The 22965-nt window shown below is 30.2% G+C and overlaps 1 protein-coding gene across 1 annotated transcript; it reads right to left on the bottom strand.

The window, feature by feature from the left end:
* Positions 1-326: 326 nt before the first annotated feature.
* LOC119662996 (rhoGEF domain-containing protein gxcJ-like) lies at positions 327-17090 on the bottom strand. Its single transcript, XM_038072656.1, has 8 exons — positions 16792-17090; positions 2932-4489; positions 2672-2866; positions 2376-2541; positions 2151-2304; positions 1942-2084; positions 1653-1869; positions 327-563 (listed from the first exon to the last, which is right to left on the bottom strand). The coding sequence occupies exons 1-8, from the start codon at positions 16835-16837 to the stop codon at positions 556-558; spliced, it is 2487 nt and encodes an 828-aa protein (XP_037928584.1). The 5' UTR covers positions 16838-17090; the 3' UTR covers positions 327-555.
* Positions 17091-22965: the final 5875 nt, after the last annotated feature.

Raw genomic sequence — 22965 nt, 5'->3', positions numbered from 1 at the left:
GTTAATATATGTATATTATATATTCAACGCTACTACAGAAGATAATGCACTGTACTTTAAACTGTTACCAGAGAAATAATGTTAGTAGAGCAGTCATTAAAAAACCAGGGCTTATTACTGTGATACTGTACTGTGATTTAATTGCTAAAATTAGGTAAGTTGTGCGATATTATGATTTCAGATAAAATTAAATGAATATGGATTTCTATGCTAAATAGATGCTATGCATTTAGCACAGTTATTTAGTCAAATACGAATGAATGTGCGACTGAAAGTAAGAATGACATACAATATGCTTAGAATTTTTGCGTCATACTTACTTTGTTCCTGAATGCAACAATCATCTACAATCATCTAAATTTTCCAAATTATACTTGTATATACTTGTACCATATGTATACTGTACAGTATTGAAAACAAGATATTCCGTGTAAAACAAAGAAAAATGTTAGTCACTCTGAATATCGAGCTGCCGCCCTGCCCTTTTATTATTATTAGGTGCAATTAAATTAGACTCTACGAATTATGATATAGAGGTAAATTTACGAATAAAGCTTACAACACTAAAAGTGAAAAGAAAAAATAATATTACTTATCATTATTAAAACTAATGCCAAATACATATAAACATCTACTATATTGCATAAGATTTGTAGATCCCAATTATATAATTCAGATCAAAATAGCATATAATCTAGAGTTACTTTATGTTTGATTATAAGAATTAATAAAGCGCTTTCTATTAATGATGTTAAATATTTTTACATATAGGTGATTTTAATATTTTCTCTGTCCATAGCACATAACATATATATAAATAACTTTACCACATCCTTTACTTACAGAGTTACGTTATGGATTTAATCAAAAAGTTTTTTGTTTAATATGAGTATGAATATGAATACTTGGTTCACAATATTTTAAACTAATGGATTGGACAGTTACACATATTTTGGATATTAAAGGACAGTACAACTTAACGCACAACATGCCTATTTCTGAGTTTTGAATAAGGAACTTTGAAGAATCTTCAGCATGATTCGTATTTGTTGCTGATAATATTGTTGAACATAAAATTAATTAATCATTATGAAAATATTACATTTCTAGTAAAGATATTTAATTCAGATTGATTTGTTTAAAAAAGAACTGAAGTAATATATAAATGATTTGATATATATTAGGTCTGTTCCACGATTTACTCGTAGTAAAACTCAAGTAGAACACAAGTAAAGTACAAACATAAATAAAGTGCCGAATTACGCTCTTTACAAAGATTTTCATGGAACAGCTTTGTGTAAAGTCTGGTGAGAACCCAGTGCCGCGCAAATAAATAATACAAAATTTTAAATTTAAACCAAAACAGCTGATTCACACATCACATAAATTTCACTTGAAATAAAATCTACGAGTAAAGTCTACGTAGCATTTTTAAATTACAACAGGGATGTTACGCTCTCACAGATGCTCTCATTTACTCGAAAATTCACTGGTGGAACGCACTTGTGTATACACAGTGCTACTCAAAGTTACTATGAGAGTATATCTAATTTTCAGTAATCCCACAGCTGACTTTCTTTCTTGTTTGATTTTTTTATGGTTTGAGAGCTAACATGATACATTATTTTGTTGTAATTTAAGTAAGTATTTACCTTCCTCATCTCCCAATTTGTAAACAAGTTCCTTAACATGATTCGGAATATTATCAAATTTTTCCAATATTACAGCTTTAATATGTTGAGTCCATAACCTTTTCTGCTCTCGGTTTTTAGCAGTAAGCTTAATTTGATGTCGCGGTTCGTCGTATGGAATTACATAGAAACTAGTCGGGTCTCCAGGCAAATGCTCACTAAGCATCAAATTATTTTGCTAAATAAATATATAAAACAACACTTCATAATTCTAGAAAGCACTAAAGAATTAGATAAATATGTCACCTACATGTATATAACTTTTGAATTGTAAACGACTATCTTCTTTTTGTTTAGTTAAAATCAGCATAGTCGAAAACAGAAATACCAAGCGCGGTTTATTGTTTTCCATCAACAAACCTTCCTGTCGTAACTCTCCTAACACCGTAAGTTCTAAGGGTAAAAATAAAATGAACTATGTTATATAGCCGTATCCATCAGTTTTGTTTTTGCACTTACCTGGTCCTAACCAACCATCTAAAATGCCAGCTAGTTCCTTAACACGACTTTGCTGCTCTAACTTTCGTTTGACTTGGTCTATATTATAAGCAACTTGACGCATGATTTCGTGCGCTTGAGTCACTTCTTTCACGTCAGAATGTTTGCGTAAATTCTAATTACAAAATAACATAATAAAAATTTAAAACTATTTCGTTTAGATATTCCTGCTTTTGCATTTCTTACGTCTAGAAGCAAATGATATTTAAGTATGCGCTGCACAGGTTTCAATAGGTATGAACCCAGTGGCAAGGTGTGCTGCAACATTTTTTGTGTAGATGCCAGGAGGGCGTTCGTATGCGTCGCTTGCAGTAATTTTGTCAGTAGAGATATAGCTTCAGGATAACTTGTACTGCAAAAAATAAAATTCAAGTTTACTTAGCTGAATTTACATTATAAGTGCTTAAATAAATAAAAAATTTAATCGAGTAATATAGAACAGTGGACATTATGTGTCAATGCCATACGAACTAAACACTTACCAATATTTTGTATACACGTCGAACCCGCCTCGTAGTTCAATAAAACAGTTTGCGATTTTAAGGGAATTTATCCCAGATTCCATTAATTTCTTTAGAAGTGTTGTATTGAACTTGTAGACATCTTGAATGTTGGAGAACAGTATTTTTAACTCGTCATAACTCAAGCAGGCTCGTTCCTTCCAATCAAGCAAATATCTAAAAAGTGTGTTTTATATATAATCTTTTTTATTAATCGTTATTTATAAATATAATGTATTTACCCCTTAATGACTTGCCCTAAATCTTCTACGTAACTTCGTTCTGAGTCTATAATTTCCATACATGCGCGTTCGTAAACACTTAAACTAATATGAAGATCAGTTGATTCATTTTCGCTGTGGTCAGCTAAGCTTTCCACACTTGCTAGATAGGAGCTGTTTAGTTTGCTATTTAATTGATCTGATCCTGAACTTGAACTCGATGTTGTAGAACATATTGATGAAGATGATAAAGGTCTGATTTTTAATTTAGCAATGTCTGGTATAATGAGTCCGGGATGTTTCCGCACCTCTTTTGGGGAAAATTTTGGTTTATTTATTGTTACAAGGTCTATGCTTTCAACTGGCGATTTAACACTTTTGTCTTCTAAGACATTTATAACATTTTTGTTTGATATTATTGGTTTAATATCACTTTCCTTATTCGCTTTCACAGATAAACTATTTGATCGGGAATAGTATCGTACGGATGATTCTGAAACTTTCGAAGAAGTAACTGCGGAACTGCTTCGCGCTAGGGATTTTGATATTAAAGGGATGTTAATTGTTTCTACTACTCCTTCAGTTTTTGTTGGAACACCAAAAGATAACTTTTCTGTGAGTGTCATATGCTTTATGCTATTATTTAAAATTGAATAATTAATTGCCTCGGCGATTTCTTGCGGATTTGTAGCAACTGACTTCCCACTATACGTATTACGTTCAATAGATTGAATTTTACTGGCGCCGAATTTGTGATTCGATTGCTTGAGTTTTTCTAATTCAATAAGCGACACAGTTCTCTCTGAGTCTGTATTAAATAGCGAAAGTTTTGGTTTAGTATTTGATTTATAAGTAGCATTAGAAGGTGATAAACTTGTCGTTGTTTTTATATCAATGTTGTCATGACAGTCAATTAAAGATGGCGTTGTTATGTCAATAGATCTATGATTTGGTGTAGAGAAACTTAACGCATCCAGATATTCTGTGCTAGAGTCAAATGTGTCCACAAGGTCGTTGCCGGATTGTGTAAGTTTACCAGTAGTTTTCGAAAGCGGAATATGCGAGAACTTAGCTTTATGAGTGTTTGTTGGAGTTGAAGGTTTTTTCACAAAACGGTGTTGTAATACTGGACTGAGTGTTAAATTTTGTAAATTATTATGTACCGCATTAATATCAACTGCGTCTACCGGTTTTATGTCTGATATTGTGATCAGGCGTTGAACATTCGGAGACAATACGCGAATATTACTACGGTGCTTTGAAGAGTTTTTGGTAGATAAGATTGATTTATCCTGATCCTGGATATTTGCTGTGGTACTGGAATTAATTTCAGCTACATCTGAAGTCTTTGTATTGCACTGATAAGTTTTATTAGCACTTTTGTTTATACCCGATATGGATTTCTGAGTTAAACTTGGTGGCAAGTCATAATTAGAGTTAATGTTTAACTCTGGTCCTATAAAAATTGGCTGATCCATTGTTATATGAGAGGAGTTTGACTTTTCCAGACTTGTTTTCGATGCATTAGCAGTCAAATTGTCATATATACCAAGTATTGATTCTAGTTCTGTTGCACTTCCTGAAAAAATAAAACCAAATATTTTTAATATATAATAAAATAATAAAATAAGTATTAAAAATTTTAATCATGTGAAGTTTTCGACATGTTCAAAGTATTTCATTCTATTTAGATGAGCTCTAATAATATAAATTTCAAACTACCTATTATTAAGATTTTACTAAATAAATTCAATTTTATCTATTCTATTTTAATGAATTGTAGCTTTCATCGCTTTTATATGATGGACATGTACTCGGTGGTTACTACAAAAACAGATTATACAGATTAGTAATAAAAATTTTAATATGTTACATAATAATAGAAATTACAATTGTAAAATTCACTCTTATTAAATAAAAATTATTCTGTAAAATCTTAATTGGCATTCATAAAATCAAGTTTTTACAATATCTAGACAATCGCTTGCATTAAACTGATTGATCGAAAGCTTGATTATCGCACTTGCACTTAGAGTTATCTGGGAAATTACAAGGACCACAGTTGCCAAGGAGCTCTAAAATATTCGTAATACTATTATTAAGAAAACACCATTGATAGCGTCCCAAAAGTTCTGAACATATTATTTATGATCATGTGCAGTTACGAAGAAGACAAAATATGTGCTAATAATTTCCAATGCACGACTATTACTATCAAAACATATATACGTTATAGCTTGACAATAACAGTTACTTTTTCCAACTAAATATTCTATTTTATTTAAAGAAAAGAAAATATTGAATATAAAATTCATTACCTTTATTGGGTTCGCGTCTCATCACAACTAAAGGCCGGTAGCTATAAAAGCGGTTATTGAAACCGGGTGCGAGTTTATGCCGACAGGAAAAAAAAACGTATTGATCATTTAAATAAAACATCCGATATTATAGATTTTTTGGTAACAAAAAATATATCCCAAAATTTTATTTAATTAAATTAGAATTTAAAATTAAATTCAGATCATTTCCTTATAATCCTGACGGTGTTTAAATCAATTATTGGAAAAGAAAAAAACTTGACATTTTTCAATAAATAAACTTATTGGGATTTATTTAAATTATCCCCTTTTTACCAGTTGATGCTTTAAAACAAGAATTAGAGACCTTTCCAGATATCCAGCAAACTGCATGGATTTCTCAAAGAGGCAATGAGGTTAAAACAATTCACTCGACAAATTTAAATTTAATAAAGCAGATGAGGAGCTAAAAAAAAATTTGCCCATATCAAAAATAATATATCTATCTGAGCCTTTTCTCAACGCAGAAAAAATTAATTTTCTATGGAAGAACATAATAATTTTAAAAAACTCAGCCATATTCCACTTATCAAAAATGACAATAGCACATGGACTGAAATCAAACGCATTTGAAAAACATCTGACATACATTCTTCGGCCTAATAGTTCTTCCAAAAATTACGTTACAACTTTTCCAATAACAAAAAAAGATGCAGGGCTTGCCTTAATAATGGCTGAGTTTAAGATCAGCTTATAGTTATAATTCTTTTATAAAATTTAAATTTATTTCAAGTTTATGGAAAATCGCAGAAGTAATTATGAATTTCAAATCAGAAAAATATATTTATATCGTCTCATCTTATCGGTCAATTTCACAATTTCATTGATATCACCAATAATATTAGAATACTCGATTTGAAAAACATTCTTTCCCACCTAGCTGGAACAGGTTTATGGAATACAACAAAAGTCGAAGAAGCGGTTGAGCAGAAAAAAAACTACGAGTATTTTCCAGAGTCATTATAGACGTAACGCATTGGGGTAATACCAAACAGCATGACAGTCCTATGCACTCAGGAAAAGGTTAAGAAAGTTGCAACTAATCTTCAAAACGCAATAAATTTCGAAACTGAATTGATGACAGCTACAGAATTTAATAGTATATGTAAATTTTGCAGAGAAATTCCTTGGTTTACTCTCAATGCTAAGTTGAGCTGGAAGGACTACAGAAAAGTATAAAGAATTCAATCTTTAATTATAAAACATGAATTGGTTGATTAGCGAAAATCAAATTTATCTATATCAGGGCTGTCCAAAGCACGACTCACGGGCCCCAAGCGGCCCGCGACATGTTTCTAAGTTACCACAATTGGGCAAAGTTTTCTATGTTATATTTTAGTAACATCACATATTTTATTTTTATGTTATCCCAAATAAATGAATTAAAGTATATTAAATACTTTATTACACTTAACGTTAGTTTACTTAATTGACAAAGACTTTAGTATATATTTTATTGTGCAATTGGTTCAAAAAACTCGTATCCAGTGCCGTAAGTCATTACATTAATAATAAAATATTTTTCATATGGCAACAACTAATATTAATAATGCTGATATTGATAGAAATGTAAAAGATATATTAATGAAGAGTTAATGAAACTAAATTTAGCACTATTGCCGTATTTTTACTACTCTCTGGAAAAATTATGAACGTTTGTATTTATTTCTGCGGCCCTCTAACGCATTCAGTGATTGTATTGGCCCAAGATTTTATCTGTTCTGTACAGCCCTGATCTATATAATAAACTATTGCTATGCAATATGAATATTTTAGAAAAGAATAAAATTATTTTTCCTGAGTGAACATATGAGTAAATAAGGGATAAATAACAAATCTTTAATTATGGAAGCTAAAACCTTTCTAACTGGCATTTCCGTTTTTATTCAGCTTTTACCGGCTTATATCCACTTAAATTCCCACTTCCTTATATCCACTTAAGTGCGTTAAAATATGTTCAAAGAGCTCTCAGAATAATCAACACATTTCTGTTTCAAGTCTCCTGTTAGCAAATGAGAGAACCATTCTGGTCTACTGTTTTTAGTCTGTTTAGTTATACCTCCCCGATTTTCATTTTACAGTGTGGTGTTACCAATCAAGTTGGTAGAGAAAATTTTGTTTAATTTTAAAATATTTATCCCTCAAAATTTTTGTATATAAAAATTAGATTTTCTGGAATTAATTCAACAACGTTTCAAAAATCGGTCTAAGTTTATATGGGCTGAACGATTGAATTTATTACTAAGCAGTAAACGATATGAAACTCAAGTAATAACATTTTCTTTGCTACTTAACAGTAATTTAAATGATTTAAGTGACTTAATTAACCACCGATAATAAGTTGATTTCAGTAGACCATATCACATAATTCACATTTTTTTCCTTGGAAGCAATATTTTATAAACACTACATTTTTCCAATATGAAAATGTATTTTACAATCATTTATCCGATATAATTTAACTCAGAAAGTGGTCCAATTTACATCTAGAACGGTTTTTGATTGCTACACATCTCTAAACGAAATGTCGACGCAGCTCAATATTTCCCTAATCTGGGTTCAGGATAATCTGGGTCATAAGAATATTTTCGGCAGATGAGCTAGCCACTAAGGGTGCTTCAGGACCGCACTCGGAACGCCTAAATAATCTGAACATATTGCTAACATTATGCAAACTGTTACTGAGTTCTTGTTGTACTGAAATATTTAATAAAAGATGGAAAGACTCAACGATATGCAGACATCTGTATGCAATCTGGCTGCGTTCCGATAAAAGGAAATCTAAACTTCTCATTAAGATATCCAGAAGAGATATAAGTATTTGGTAGGTGTAATTACAGGTCACTGTAAACTAGGGAACCATGCTAGAAGATTAGGTCTCCCTTTCAATCAAATCTGTCACAAGTGTGGGGAAGACGATGAGAGTGCGTCTTATCTACTATGTTTTTGCCCAGCTCATGCACGGCGGCGACTCAATACATTAGTAGACCCCTTTCTTAAGGATCTTGACTAATTACGGGACCTGACACTAAATAGCATTTAAGGCTTCGTCAAAGGTTCTAGGTAGGTTTAAACCCTGAGTTTTTTCTTTATATACGGTAACACAATGGACCTATAGGACAACTGGATCCACTAGGGATCGCCGGTATAACCTGACCTAACCCAGAAAGTGAATACATTTATGTGTTTGATTAAAAAATGGGTTAAGTTGTCTATGCTTCAATTCCTGCTCCTTGTATTTAAGACTCGATCTTTTTCCTCTTTTTAATAAAAAGGTTAATTAAAATTTTGCATTATTTCAGACATCGCTAAAATATTAAATTGAGTTTTTTAAATTTGTGCTACAAGAAATATGTAAACCCAACGGAAGACATTTAATAAAAAAATATTGTTTGATTTAATTAATGGGTGCTTCGGTTTAAAACTAATGTTGAAAGAATATCCTAATTATTGTCTAGTCCTTCAGTTAGTTTTTGTTCAAAAGGATCAGAATATATTGCAAATATATGTATTATATAAACCTGCTAGGATAAGATAGTTGAACTTCGAGATATACCTTCTGCTCAAAAAGTATCCGGATTTTGTTGTTTGTTAACTACTCCTTAAGCAATAGACCTTTTTCAAAAATTTTTTTTTTGTTATGTTGGTACACCCTTTCTTCACATATGGTAAAATCTGTCAATTAGTTTATTTACAGCAGCTGTTAATGTGAGATTACCTCAAGTGCATTTAGCAAATTTTTACTATGGAAAATTCTTGTTGTACGCGATTTTTTGACCAAACACGGCACCAATGTCATCGCTAAGGCACCATATTCGCCAGATCTGGATCCGTGCGACTTTTTCCTGTTCCCGAAACTTTCGCTGAAGGAACTAAAAGCCATACCTTCACGGGCCTACGAAAAGTGTATGGAAGATTGGGTTAAGCGTTGGCATATGTGTATCGCTTCAGAAGGAGCATATTTCGAAGGAGATAAAATAAATTTGGAATAAAATTTAAATTTGTGTGTTTTATTTACAAAATTCGAGTACTTTTTGAGCAGAAGGTAAATGAAGAAATTGTAAATAAAGAAAAAACTAAGTAATTAGTTTTTACAAATTTATTTAGTTCATTGGAATTTATTTTTGAAAAGTAATTTTAATTTTGTGTCCTTTAATTATTATTTTGCATCTCTTCTGAAGGTAATTAATTGTGGTTACTTATTTATGTTTGAGACTTTACAGACCTAAAACATACACCTCACGTTGTTGGACATGCGGATCATTATACCTACCTCTTCCGAGGCAATAATCGGATAATAATTCTTCAGTTGTTTTACCTAACATAATATCTGGAGATCGATGAAAAGTTTCAGGAAAAATAAAAAAGGTGGGACGTAAGTTCTTTTTTTAACTTTTTATAGTTGATTGTTTTAGAGGATGTTTTGCAACTTTAGCTACTCGTGGTTATAAAGACGTATCTACACATAAACCACAGTATCATATTGGTCACAGGAAATTTGTCGTAAGTTTGACAAGTGATAGCCTCCTTAACTGCAGACGTTTGAGTTTTATTTACTTGTCCAGATATTTTCTCAGAAGTATCTGATTTTCGCATGTCAGCTTTTCACACGGTAGTTGACAGTCTGCAGTTTTTTTGATTAGACGCAACATAAATATTTTCTCTTTATTTACAAATTACTCTGCAAAACCGATTTTTGTTTATAATCAATTTGTTTACCTACTTGTGTTTTTATATTTTTAATGACATTCTTTATATGTATAATGACATTATGATGTACCCGATCCCGATACTCTCGAGTTCGTATATCTAGTTCAAGAGTTTTCACAAGTTTTTGGTTATTGCAACAGTGTTTTTATATGTACTCCTCTTTGTGTTCTTTGTGTAATAAGAATATTTGAAATTTAATACGGAACGGCGAGCCAGTCAGTAATTCTTGAGATAAGTACGTGAAGCAATTTTATTTAGTTTTTAAAGTCTGAGAGACTGAAAGTCTGAAAGTCTTTAAGAAAGGAAATTCAATATTACGTAATATTTTTATGGGGTTATATGCAGAATATGAATAAGAAAATAAAGTGAGAATTAGGCGACAACACAGTGAAAAATATGTAATTCGAAAATGCTTTCAATGTCGTTCATTATTTAACGTGTATTTATAAAACATTTATCATTCTCATTCCCAAAACAATATTGGATTTATCACCTCAGAAGTGCTAATGTAATACAATATTATTAGCTGTGTTGACTTGATGTAATCCATATGTAATGTGACCACCAAATAATATATAAACTAATAATTCTGTATTACATACATATGTACATCACTGATAAAGCAACTGATAACACATTACCATTCGCAGTAATAATAGTGATATGCTTCACCTCTAACAATATGCCTATATTAAAATACCACAAAATAACCTTTACCTAAGTTCCCCAAGAGTTCTTAGAAAATAGACAAATTGAGCAAAAAGAGGTTCAAGCGTACCATTTCTAAATTAGGCATAAGAAATTCGATAATGTTAAGTGTAATCTATTAAAACTGCATTACATGATATCATTAAAATACCCAATATCGTTTATTTTTATGAAACCATTACTGCGTAGAATCTTCATGCCACGTAGATCTTCAATCTTCATGAAAGACTAAGTTAAGTTCGTTTTTGTTTTTGATCTTTAACATTAAAAAATTATTACTCTTGTCAATATAGTCTTGACCAATTGACTAATATTGACAATTTGCAGTTCTTTATAAAAACTATTATTGAATTTTTAACACTTAGAGAGAATTCAATAATATATCTCATTATATCTCCTTGTGAATACAGAATATAATGCAATTTATACAGAAAAGTTTTTTTTATAGCCCTAGTACAATAACAATAGGAGATAACAGGATTGTATGGACTTATCAATAGAAAAACTTTGAATCATGACAGGAATTCTAACAGGGCACTATAAATACGGATACAAACTGTAGATTCTGCAAAGGGAATGAGAAATCACCCACATAGGTATGTGCTGTTAGAATGTCCTAACGCACAAACGCAATAGACTCTTGGGAATGTATACTCTTACAGAAGAGGCAATAAAACTCTGTAAAGTAGGTTCTTTACTACTTTTTATTCACGTAACAATGCTTAGGGTCCTACTCTAAACCCAGAAGGGAGGATAATACACCCGATGGTCTCAGTGCCACATCCCTTAACAATAATAATAATATAACCTTAAAAAGTATTCTTATGGGAGCCTGAACACTGGTTCAGTAAGCCCGCACACGTCTTATTTAATAGGTATCTATTAAGTACAATTCAGCAATAACATTAAATTAACACATGCTTAGGACTGTACTATTTATATCCAACAAAGGATGTTTAAGAAAAAAAAAAGTATTCTAGTGAAATTATAGTTGTTTAGTATCATAATAACTCTAGATCAAGCAACTTAACAATCTCTAACAAACAATTTGTTAAATGGTGATCACAATCACTATTTGCTGAATGGTGATCGTAATCGCTGTTTACTAAGTGGTGATCAGAATCACTATTTGCTGAATGGTGATCAGAATCACTGTTTGCTGCATAATGATTGGAATCTCTGTTTGTTGAACGGTGGTCGGAATCGCTGTTTGCCGAACATTGATCAAAATTGTGAATGGTTATCAAATTTGCTGTCCACTGATCAAAGGCACTATTTACTAAACGGTGCTCAAGAGTACAGTGATCTAAACAACTATTTCCGTTAAACAGTGATCCGAATCTACGCAAAGAAATTACACAAAATATCTTATCAACGCAAACAGTGGTTTAAATTATTGTTTATATGAAACTACGATCGCAATGACTGATTGTGATCTGCAAATAACTAGAAGGAAATCACAGTCGGTGTGTATTTGATCAACACTTATATGCATCACCATTTTCACAGCGAATATTGTATAAAGTGAGTGATAATGCATATTTACATATTTTTCTAGACATTCAAAAATTTAGACATCCAAAAAAATAGACAAAAATTTTATAATTGATTTGCCACAATCACTTCAAAAGTATTTACATTTAATTTATCACAATATTAATTGATTATTTATATATCATTATATATAGATGATTATATATCAACAATTTATATACAATGTATACATTACGAAATGGTAAAAATGTTAGGTGAAATTTCTCTTCTAAGTCTGTCAGTTTCCGCAAATAATTTCAGGGCTCTATCGTCTATGTATTTTTTGATCGTATCAATCTTGAGATCCCTAAAGCTATCATTCATGGTACCTTGAAAAGTCGTAAATCGCTGGTGAATAGTAGTGTTTAAAGCTTTGCTAAACGCTACACAACTATATAGAAGTGACGGACGAATTATTTGGTTATATATCAGCTTCATGTTCTTAGCATCAAGATTTTCATTTCTGAATAGCGGTTGGAGGTGATGAAGAATTTCGGCACACCTAATTCTTTTCAATTCAACATGTTTAAGCCATGTGAATCGTTTGTTCAACGTGATGCCGAGATATTTAACGCTATCCTCTCAGTTAATTACCATACCTCCCACTCTCACTTTCGACGGATTCTGTCTCCACTTACGCGTAATAAACAACGCCTTGGTTTTTTCATTATTGATTTTTATTTTTCATTTCTGGAAATACTCCAGAATGAGGTTCAAATGCTCTTGAACTACGTTGGTTATATTGAGAGCACATTTATCTGAGTATAGCATACACATATCGTCAGCATATAACGCCAGAGTCGAGGGACCCAACATTGGAATATCAGATGTTGTAGAGAGTGGGGAAAGTGGCGATCTCTTTTACACACATATATTATTTTAGATATGTATTATCTATATATGTTATCTTTAAAGGGATTTGAAGTCCCGCACACAATAATTTTGAAACAATAAATTTGATGTTTGTTTTTAGTTTACTTAGAGCTGAATGATGAGTGAAATAGTTTGAGAGCTATTCACTTTATAAAAGAAACAAATAAATATCGCATTAATTAGGAACCGAATGGTAATTATATTATATTATATAAAACAGAAAATGCTTATTTATTTATGATTTGTATTAAATTTCTTAAACGAATGTTTAATTAAAATGTGGTTGCCTTTAACAAATATACTATTAGAAAGTTATAACTGAGTCTGAATCTATTTATTTTAAATAAGTTGTGATATTTTAGGTTATTCAGGGTGAAACCTTTGATTTCGATTGATTCCTAGGTCTAAAGACCATATGATAAAGAAATCGGATTGAAATTGGGATCCATTTTCAATATTCATTAATTGATGTTCGTAGGAAACACGCTGTATATAAAAGGTTATATATGGTTAGAACACATGAAAGGTATAAAATATAGTCATCTAATTTTGTTCAAAATATAAGAGATTCTTTCTAATAGTTTATGTGCAATATGAATGCTAATATGAATAAATTGTATGTTATGTCTATTGAAACAAACAGGTAAATTACATTCATATATTTAGGAGGGCCCTCGGTACTGTTTTTACAAACAACTCGGCAAACTTATCGGTTTCTAATATAATTGCTGATAATATAAATGGAATTTAATACTCTTCACTGTAACTAAAATTCAAGTTAGCCCTTGCTTTTTTGCTTAAGTGTATCAAAATGACTGATTTTGATGAATGGACTGAGTTGAAGAAAAAGGTTCTGACGTTTTTAAAAAACAATTGATAGAAAAGAATTTCATTTAAAAAACCATTTTATTCTCTCCACTACTATATTATAACAACAATAATAATATTTATTGTATTATTACATTCCTTTATTGCAAACTTCGTTGTAAATACAATATGTTATTATATTAATTCTTTGCTTAGTGGTACTAATTAATGGTGGTAGCTTGTAATCCACTTAACCAAATGGCAACATCGTTATTTTCGACTAACTTTTATCGGCTGTTACCAAAGATATAAAAAATGGGATTCTTAAATGAAAATTCGGAATATTCATTTTTCACATCGAATTAATGAATTAATGAAGTATTCAAATATCGTCTTTGTTTTGAAATTAACTTGACAGTTAAAGTCTACTCGAACCATATACCATAACGGAAGCACCCGAGCACCCTTATCATAAACAGTGTAAATCTTATCAAAATAATCAGCTAATTTATTATCTATTAAAAAAGAACCGCTGGGATATACTCTATATATGGTATATATTCAGAAATGCTCGACGACTTGAAAACAATAATTTTTGCAGGTGATACGACTTTATTGGTCGTAACCGACTCAGTCCAAGACAAAAGTTAGTTCGTTTTTTTAAATCTCCAATTAGTATTTAATGACGTTGTAATATAAACTAATAAATGACACATTTAATTGAATCATAATATATAAAAAAATATCCACAAAATAATCTGAATAAATTTAGATTTATGAATGTAATATACATAAATAGAAGTACATAAAAAAATAGATGTATTTATATATAAAAAAATACATAAAAAAATAGATGTATTTATATAAAGTATAACATCATATATCATATATGGTATGATAAATTATATAGGGTTAAGCTCCACAGCGCAATATCAGCATAGCACAGCGCTTCTAAAATAAACTCTTCATATACATTGTATAGTAAACGTACCTTGGTTTATCAGAAATCGAGATTTCCACGTAAACTGTTTACGGAGAAAAGCTCAAATGGCAAATTAATGAAGAAATATTGTATATTTACTAAATAAACCAAACATTAAACCAAGTTTAAGACGAAAATATCGTAGCGATTTGGAGAGTGTATAGATAAACTTATTTCTGTTTTTGGACATAAAGTCCCATTTTTTACAACTGCGACTGACAGCGGACGCGATTCTGTTAGAAACACAGTTCGCAAAGGACGTCCAATATCAGTTGTTCTGACAGAAAGTTCTATTGCTGTGTAAAAATTGATAATGCGAGATCGTCTTGTGCTATTCTGTGACATTGCAGCAACTTTAAGCACTAGTTTCACTAGCATACATAAAATAGATTTGTTCTTGCTAGATATCATAGAATAGTGGTGGTTCAAAATTAGAATATAAGACTAATACAGTTAAAAAAATGGATCTATGGGTATGCGCATGGAAGGAGTTGTTGTCTGCGTGATGAACTTATTCTAACAAAAGTTGGTTCCACTCGAAGTACTTCAAAACAAATGGTTGCAATCCTTTTTCTAAAAACTTTATATGAGATAACAAGCAACATAGAACGATCAGTTCTGAATATCACTTAGCCATTTGTATGCCAGAAGTGTTTCCACACAAATAAGAAAAACTATTCTCCAAAAACATTTTCCACCAGCACAATGCAAGCTTCGGTTCAATTAAATGAGTTTTTGAGTACCCAATATCTTGAACCAGTAGTCACGATATTGTACAAATTAACTTCTTCTGATTGTTATATCTTAAAGACAAACTACTTGGAGGATGATTTTTTTCGGAAAAGAAAGGTTAATATTTCAAAAATTATTTTTTCAATTTCTCCTAAATGAAATAGAATATATGCTATGTCAAATACTTCATACACATGTAGAAACTAACAGGTCATATATAGGTCATGAGGTGGCCATCACGTTAAGTGCATTTCTATATAACACTTATTGACTTAATATGATAAGTTAAATTTAAAAAAAATTTTAAATAAAATTACCATTATTATGCTTCAAAGTTAAGCGAATAGATAACGTAGAATTTGTTTCTACCATTTATATAAACTTCATATATATGGTATATATAGATATAGATTTTGTTTTTTATTTTGAAGTTTTCAAAAACCAATTCACAAATTGATTTTGTTGAAATAATTTACATTAATTTAGAAAAGGGGCAGTAATTATAATTGACCTGCATAAAAACCATATCTCATAAATTTTTCCACATTGTAATCAGACATGCAGTCAGGGTGAATTGAGTGGATAAAGCACCCTACGAAATGAACTAGTAAGCTATATTCACCAAATATATATATGTACATATATATAAACATTTCGTTTTGAATCAGTTGATCAAATGCATATATTTTTTTTATTTCACAAAATACATTGAATTTTTAAAGTATTTGCATATCTAGAAAAAACTGGCACAAAATTATATTTTTCAGTTTTTTAGATATCAGTTTTTTTCTAAACCCAAAATAATAGTATGTATTTATTAACGTGAATACTGTTCGCCTCCATGTAGTCTTTGGACGTCGTTAAACATCCAAATTGTTTAACGAGCTTAGATACATGGCACGGAGTAGCGAAAACTGGACATTTTTTGTAGATAGACTAAGTTCTTAGATATAAAATCAATTTATAATTCTATAAACTCTTAGGACAAGGGATTGCTATAAGGAATTAGCAAATTTTAACTTTTGTTTATAATTGTAGCGCTGCTCTATCTCGTTCTTCTTCAGTTTCGAGAGTTCATTTTACTCTCTCAAAAGATATACGAAACAGGTTTTATATTATTCGATTATATCGTACGCATCATATAAAATAATGTAGGTTAACGAAATTGATTTATCTTACCAAAGAAGTCTTCCCAGCGCTCAGAGTCGTCCGATTCTATATCCATGTTGACAGCTTTTTTGGCACTGGCAGGTATTAATAAAAATAAAAATAAAAATATTTAAGCAAGCTAAGCTTTATTGCACAAGATCAATTCACTGTTTATTCACTCACATTAACTCAAATGTAAATGCGATCAGAGAGAAAAAAAACACCACGACTTTTTTTTTACCATAAAGAAGTCGTCATTTCATTTATGAAACCGACGTTCTCTACAAATACTTTAAGTAATATAAACCGTTTTTTAATTTCTTTTTGTAGGCACTGGCGCTGGTACTGGCACTGGCACTGGCACTGGCACTGGCACTATACGTTTGTAGTTTATTTATTAACGTTATTATTAATTTTTAAACTGATAAGATCAACTTTGATCTCTCTTTGCTTTCGAATGTGTTGTGTTTCCTTCGATTTTGGTCGGCGCTGATATATTCCAAATATTGGCAAATAACTTAAACCTTATCTTATCGAATGAACGAACCGTTCGCGTTCATAGAATTTGTGTCTAAACTGCCTTTTTAGCAAGTCTTCGATATAAGACATTTTAATTTATTTCCATGCAAACGAGGAACGGGGCAAACCGGGGCAAACGGTGCAAACGGGGGCAGCGCTGACTTGAGAACCGACCGAAGCTGTATAAAAACGAAATATCGTAAAACTCTTGACTTGCACATCGTCTTTTTCCACTTTCAACCCGTGCAGATACGCAGATACATCGCGTTAATTCGTTCATTCGTGGAAACCGAAATGAGTAAACCAACTCACTCTGTACTGCAAAATTAGTAACTAAAGAAAATTAGTATATTTAGTATTTAAAGCACAAGTTTCTTGCTTCAGATAATTTCTTCGCTTTTCAATTTCTTTTCATTCATTTATTACATATATAGTATATGTTATATATCATGTGTGGTGCACCACACATAGCCAGAGCAGAGCGTTTCTTCATAACTTTTTTACATTTCTCCACATAAAAACTGCTTTTATTTTTATTTTATAAAAAAACTGAAGGAAAGCAATTTTCTTGTGGAATTGCACAATTCATTCCAATTGAAACTGCACAGCCACAAACATATTCACATTTTTCTATCTGCTCAGCGAGGGGTTTTTGTATGCACTTTTTCACTGAGAATCACAGAAAAAAAATAAACAAAAATTTATTTATATTAAATGTTATATCTTAAAGATACAGATACATTGCACAATCACACAAACAAAAGTTTTTCACAACGACTTCACAACGACACCGCAGTACGACACAACCAACTCTCACTCCGCCGCCGCTCGAAACCAACTAGTTAGGTTTCTCAATAAAACTGTTTTCTGACTTCTTTATCGTACTCTAAAACCTGATCAACGGCGTTGCCAAGTCAAATAATTATCCATTCATTTAAACCAAAATAAAGAGAAATGACTCACAAATTTAAAAATATGATAGCAGAATATAATTCCGATAAGGTTTCATACTTTGAAACCTTAGAGATATTATAAAATCCATTTTGAAATTCAAAAAAGAGGGTCATATTTCTCATCAAAAACAGGACCTTTAATCCAAAAAACAATATTAAATTTCTTATCATTTTCGCTATTGAAAACACTGTGAATCCGCAGGTTAGACCTTTCTTGCTAACATGATAAATTCCTCTAGACAGAAACGGAATAATAGACCTGACATCCTGCTTTTCTAAAGATTATCCTGTCGTGATATCTGGAGAATAAACCATGGCTTCTTATTCAGAGTCCCCTTAAAATAATTTACAATTCATTGTGGTATATAGTATGTATGTATATATAACGACCAATATGTATGTTATTACGACCAATATTCAATTAGTTTTTATATTTGTTACTGGGTTTAGGTCGTTTATTTAACAGATAAATTTTAAAAAATTGTTTTTTTTTCAATAAAATAAAAAAAATCACACTTTTTAAACTGTATTAAATATTTACTTATATTTTAATTTTCATACAAAATAACTTATATTACAGTGTATAATAATGATTAGTTATTAAAGCGATTCAATACAGACATATTGTTAAATAATAAAACAAAACAATTATCTAAATCAGGGCTGCCCCAAAGCACGGTCCATGGATAATATATGTGCGCCCCGCGACATGTTTGTAATCTACCACAATTACGCAAATTTTTCCTTAATATAATATAGTAAAATTACATTATTTTATTTTTATAGTATTTCAAAAAAATTAATTCAAATGAATTAATAATTTTTTTTTTTTAAACATCCTTTATTGGATATAGTACAATAGTACAATCCTAAGTATGTGTTAATTTATTACTATTGTTCCATTGTACTTAATAGATATTAAAAAAGACGTGTGTGGGTTTACTGAACCATTTTTCAGCTTCCATTAAATAAATAAATAAAACTAAATTTTATATTAACAAATTAAACACTATAAGCGTATTTTTATTTTCTTCAAAAAAAAAACATGGACGTATGTACTTGTTTCTGCGACCGTCCAATCTGCTCAGCGACTCGTATTGGCTCCCGATCATATTGGTCTGCACTGCACTGCAATATTGATTGACTAATATTTATTTTATTTTCCATTCTTAATTATCATAACTTTGGCGCCACAATTTAGGTTTAGAATTTCGTAAAACAAGTATTCAGACAGACTTTTTCGACTGGGATAGATGTCGATATAGCTTGGTACTCGAGATATTATATTTTAAAGTTATGAACTTTTTACATTAGTTGCGTTTCAGTAAACAATAAATGACTTCAGTCTTCGTCACTAAAATGGTGCGGATTACCTATATATGAAAGTAATTGATAACACACATAATATATATCAGAATAATATTTGCTTTCAAAATGTTAGGTACACTCCCATACTTTTCAAATGAAAGTTAAGTAAAATTAAAAATGAGAATTAACTTACATGTTATTTTCTCTCTGCGAAAAGCAGATTACGTATAGTGTACATGAATTCTTGGAACTAAAACCTACGTTCTTATATACCCTTTTGTTGGAATAAGGGAAAAACTTTTTTTAGATGATTTATAATATATATTCATATTAATATGAAATACAACATTAAATTTTATTTTTATTTCACATCACTGTGTATTATGTATTTATATTGTATATAAATGTATTTTGTAAAGTATTTTAACTGATGAGCATTTTTACAACTTTAGTTGAATTTTATTTAAAAATTTTATTAAATAAAACTCATTAAAGATTTGTATACATAATATGAGATCACAGTTTGCTCGGACAACCCTTTTTTTGGTTTATGGGTATTAGAATGCAAAAAAGTAAAAATTACAATACTTTTAATTAAATATCTATAGAAGTACGTACAGAACAGACCAGTTGTCTTATCTTTTCATCTTCAACTTTATACTTCAATTTGTGGCTTGAGTTTTGTTCTAACTGCATTTACTGCACTCACTGTACCTATGCAATCGTCGCATTGCCAAAGATATTTTGCATAAAATACGTTCCACTTTTATTTTGTACATACATTCCACATTAAACCAGAATGTGAACCAAACCAATTGCAATGGGATTAACCAGCAATTAATCTGGTTAATATTCTGGTTCAATGTGGAATGTATGTACAAAATAAAAGTGGAACGTATTTAAATGCGATGCAACGGTGCAGTAAAATTATAAACAAATCGAAATTTATATATATTTATTATTGATTTTATTTATTTATTATTTATTTTATTAATTTATTATTTATGTTATGTATTTATTTATTTACTATGTCATTATTAGCTGCGTTTCAGCAAATATGATCCGCTCAATGGTCTGGATCATCTTTGCTGAAACGATATACGGATCACTTGTGAAAGTAACGCATGAAATATGCCAGTTGGGTTTGTGTACAAAATTTTTTGATTTGTGTGAATAATTTTGGCGCTAAAAAAATAAGTGAGAAAATTTTGAATACAAAAAATCTAAAAAATGGAAAATAAATAAAATCTATTGAAATGTCTGAAGTATTAAATGTAAGTTTTTATTTAGTATTTACTTTAAAACTTAAATTTAATTCTATAGTAAATAAATGAAAATTGTAGATTTTATTAGAATCATCGAGCGAAACTGACTCTTCTATTCCCTTTTTAAACACTAGTTCAAGTGTATTAAGCCCAGTGGATATAGTGGAAATTTTGTGGAAACGATCAATAATTTTTTCGTTAAAGATTATTTGATTGGTATTTGCGCATAAAAAATACAATAGCTACATATTAATTATGTTTTTTATTTTACATAATTGATTTGTTAATAAAATCCAATCAACAAATACAAAATAACAGTGGTGGTCACAATTGGACGAGAGCAATGAAGGAAATTTATATATTTTTGTGGTATATAGCAAATATCAATACACCTTTGTCAAAACCCCACAAAACCTCACAAACCACACTAATATATACAAAATGTTTAGGGTTGTACTTCATATCACTTTTTAACAGGTCGGATCCCAAGCAATTCGGCGAACGCCATCCTAATTTTGAAAGTGTATCATTCCAAATCATAATCAGTACTTCGAAAATGAAAATGTAAGTCTTGATTTCTTGGTAATGGTACCTGAATATAGAAATGTGTTTAAATCCCACTTTTAGTCCTTCTTATTATATGAATGAAAATTAGTATTCCAAAATTTCTACGATATGTTAATTTCTCATTAATTTCATTCTTCCCATAAGAGTTCTAAATAAGCTATAAACTTTCTTGCCCCTAATTTTAAGAAATTTTTTTTATTGAAACCATCTTTAATGAAAGGCAGAAACACCACAGCACATAATTTCTTATCCGAAATTCGCTCAATATTATAGAATTCAGTTGACTTTCCGAATAGGTAAGTAGACGTCGTCTTGGTAGAATCACAACCAAACTAATTTTGCATTTATTCACAAAAGTATAAATTAAATAAATTATATTGTTTTAAAAATAATTTTCTTCTTAAAAAAGGGATCATTGGCCATTAGTTAAACAACATACTTTTTTTAAAAAAAATTTAAAAAATTGTGTAGTCATGTCCATAGAAAGACTATATTTGTGAAATATTAGTTTATTATAAATATTAAATATTGGTTTAAATAAAATTCTTTAAACATAAAAAAATTTGTTTAAAGAACTGTTTTAGTTAACCAATTGACCAATTAACCTATCAAAAAAAAATATATATATAAAAAATATTTTTATTATTAAAATAATAAAATAATGTTTTAAATAAATGAAAACCAACAGACAATTTTTTGAGAAAGAAGCAAAAATTCTTGAAGAAAAATATCAAAAACTGTTGTTATTTAGTCTTGTAGTGGTGCCACTAACCATTTTGTCATAGCTATATGCACTCATAAAAGTGTTCCTACATTGGATATTAGTTCATTAATGAACCAATTTTTTATATTTTGTTGAATATGATGAATGGTGAATAACGCTCACAAGTAGATGGCGCATAAAACTGAAAAAATATGGTTCTACGTGCTGCATTAATTTAATGTACGTAATTTATAAATAAAACAAAATAAAACACTTTTATATAATGTGTGTATGTGCAAAAACCAGCACATCTTTTTTAATGTCTTTCTTTACACTCACTTTTTACTACCTCACTTTATCTTTATCATTTCACCGCACTTGGTGCTTAATTCGTTTTTAGTACTGCCACAAAAATAATATTGTTCGTTGATGAATTATAACTTTTGAGTGTTGTACAAAATTTTTTGGTATGAGTATATAGATGTATCAGTTTAGCTAATATATTTATTCGTGCGATGGCACTATGAATCAGAAAAAAATCCGTTTTGCTAACATTTTTCAACTTGCATGCAGTGGAAGCGAGCGTTGCCTACTTATTTTACTGATTGTGGTTTGTACTGAAATTCAAAGCAACAAATTATGTTGCATGTATTTTATTATTGCGAAATCTTTTTATTTAATGTAAGTCTGGATGTAAGGTTAGAATTAAGATGTAAGAAAACTCACTTTTGATAGAAATCGGTTCAATTATATCAAAATACTTGGTAAATTATTCATTAAAAAAAATCATCACTAAGTGAGAACTTAAGTTGAAATGGTGGTAACAGTAATGTTTTGATCAAAGGGTTGGATGGATTTACATATGTATGTAACATATAAAACACAACAA

Source organism: Teleopsis dalmanni, unplaced genomic scaffold (assembly GCF_002237135.1).
Source record: "Teleopsis dalmanni isolate 2A unplaced genomic scaffold, ASM223713v2 unscaffolded_contig_0064, whole genome shotgun sequence".
NCBI lineage: Eukaryota > Metazoa > Arthropoda > Insecta > Diptera > Diopsidae > Teleopsis > Teleopsis dalmanni.
The sequence above is the reverse complement of the archived record's forward strand: the minus strand, read 5'-3'. Positions and strand labels throughout refer to the sequence as shown.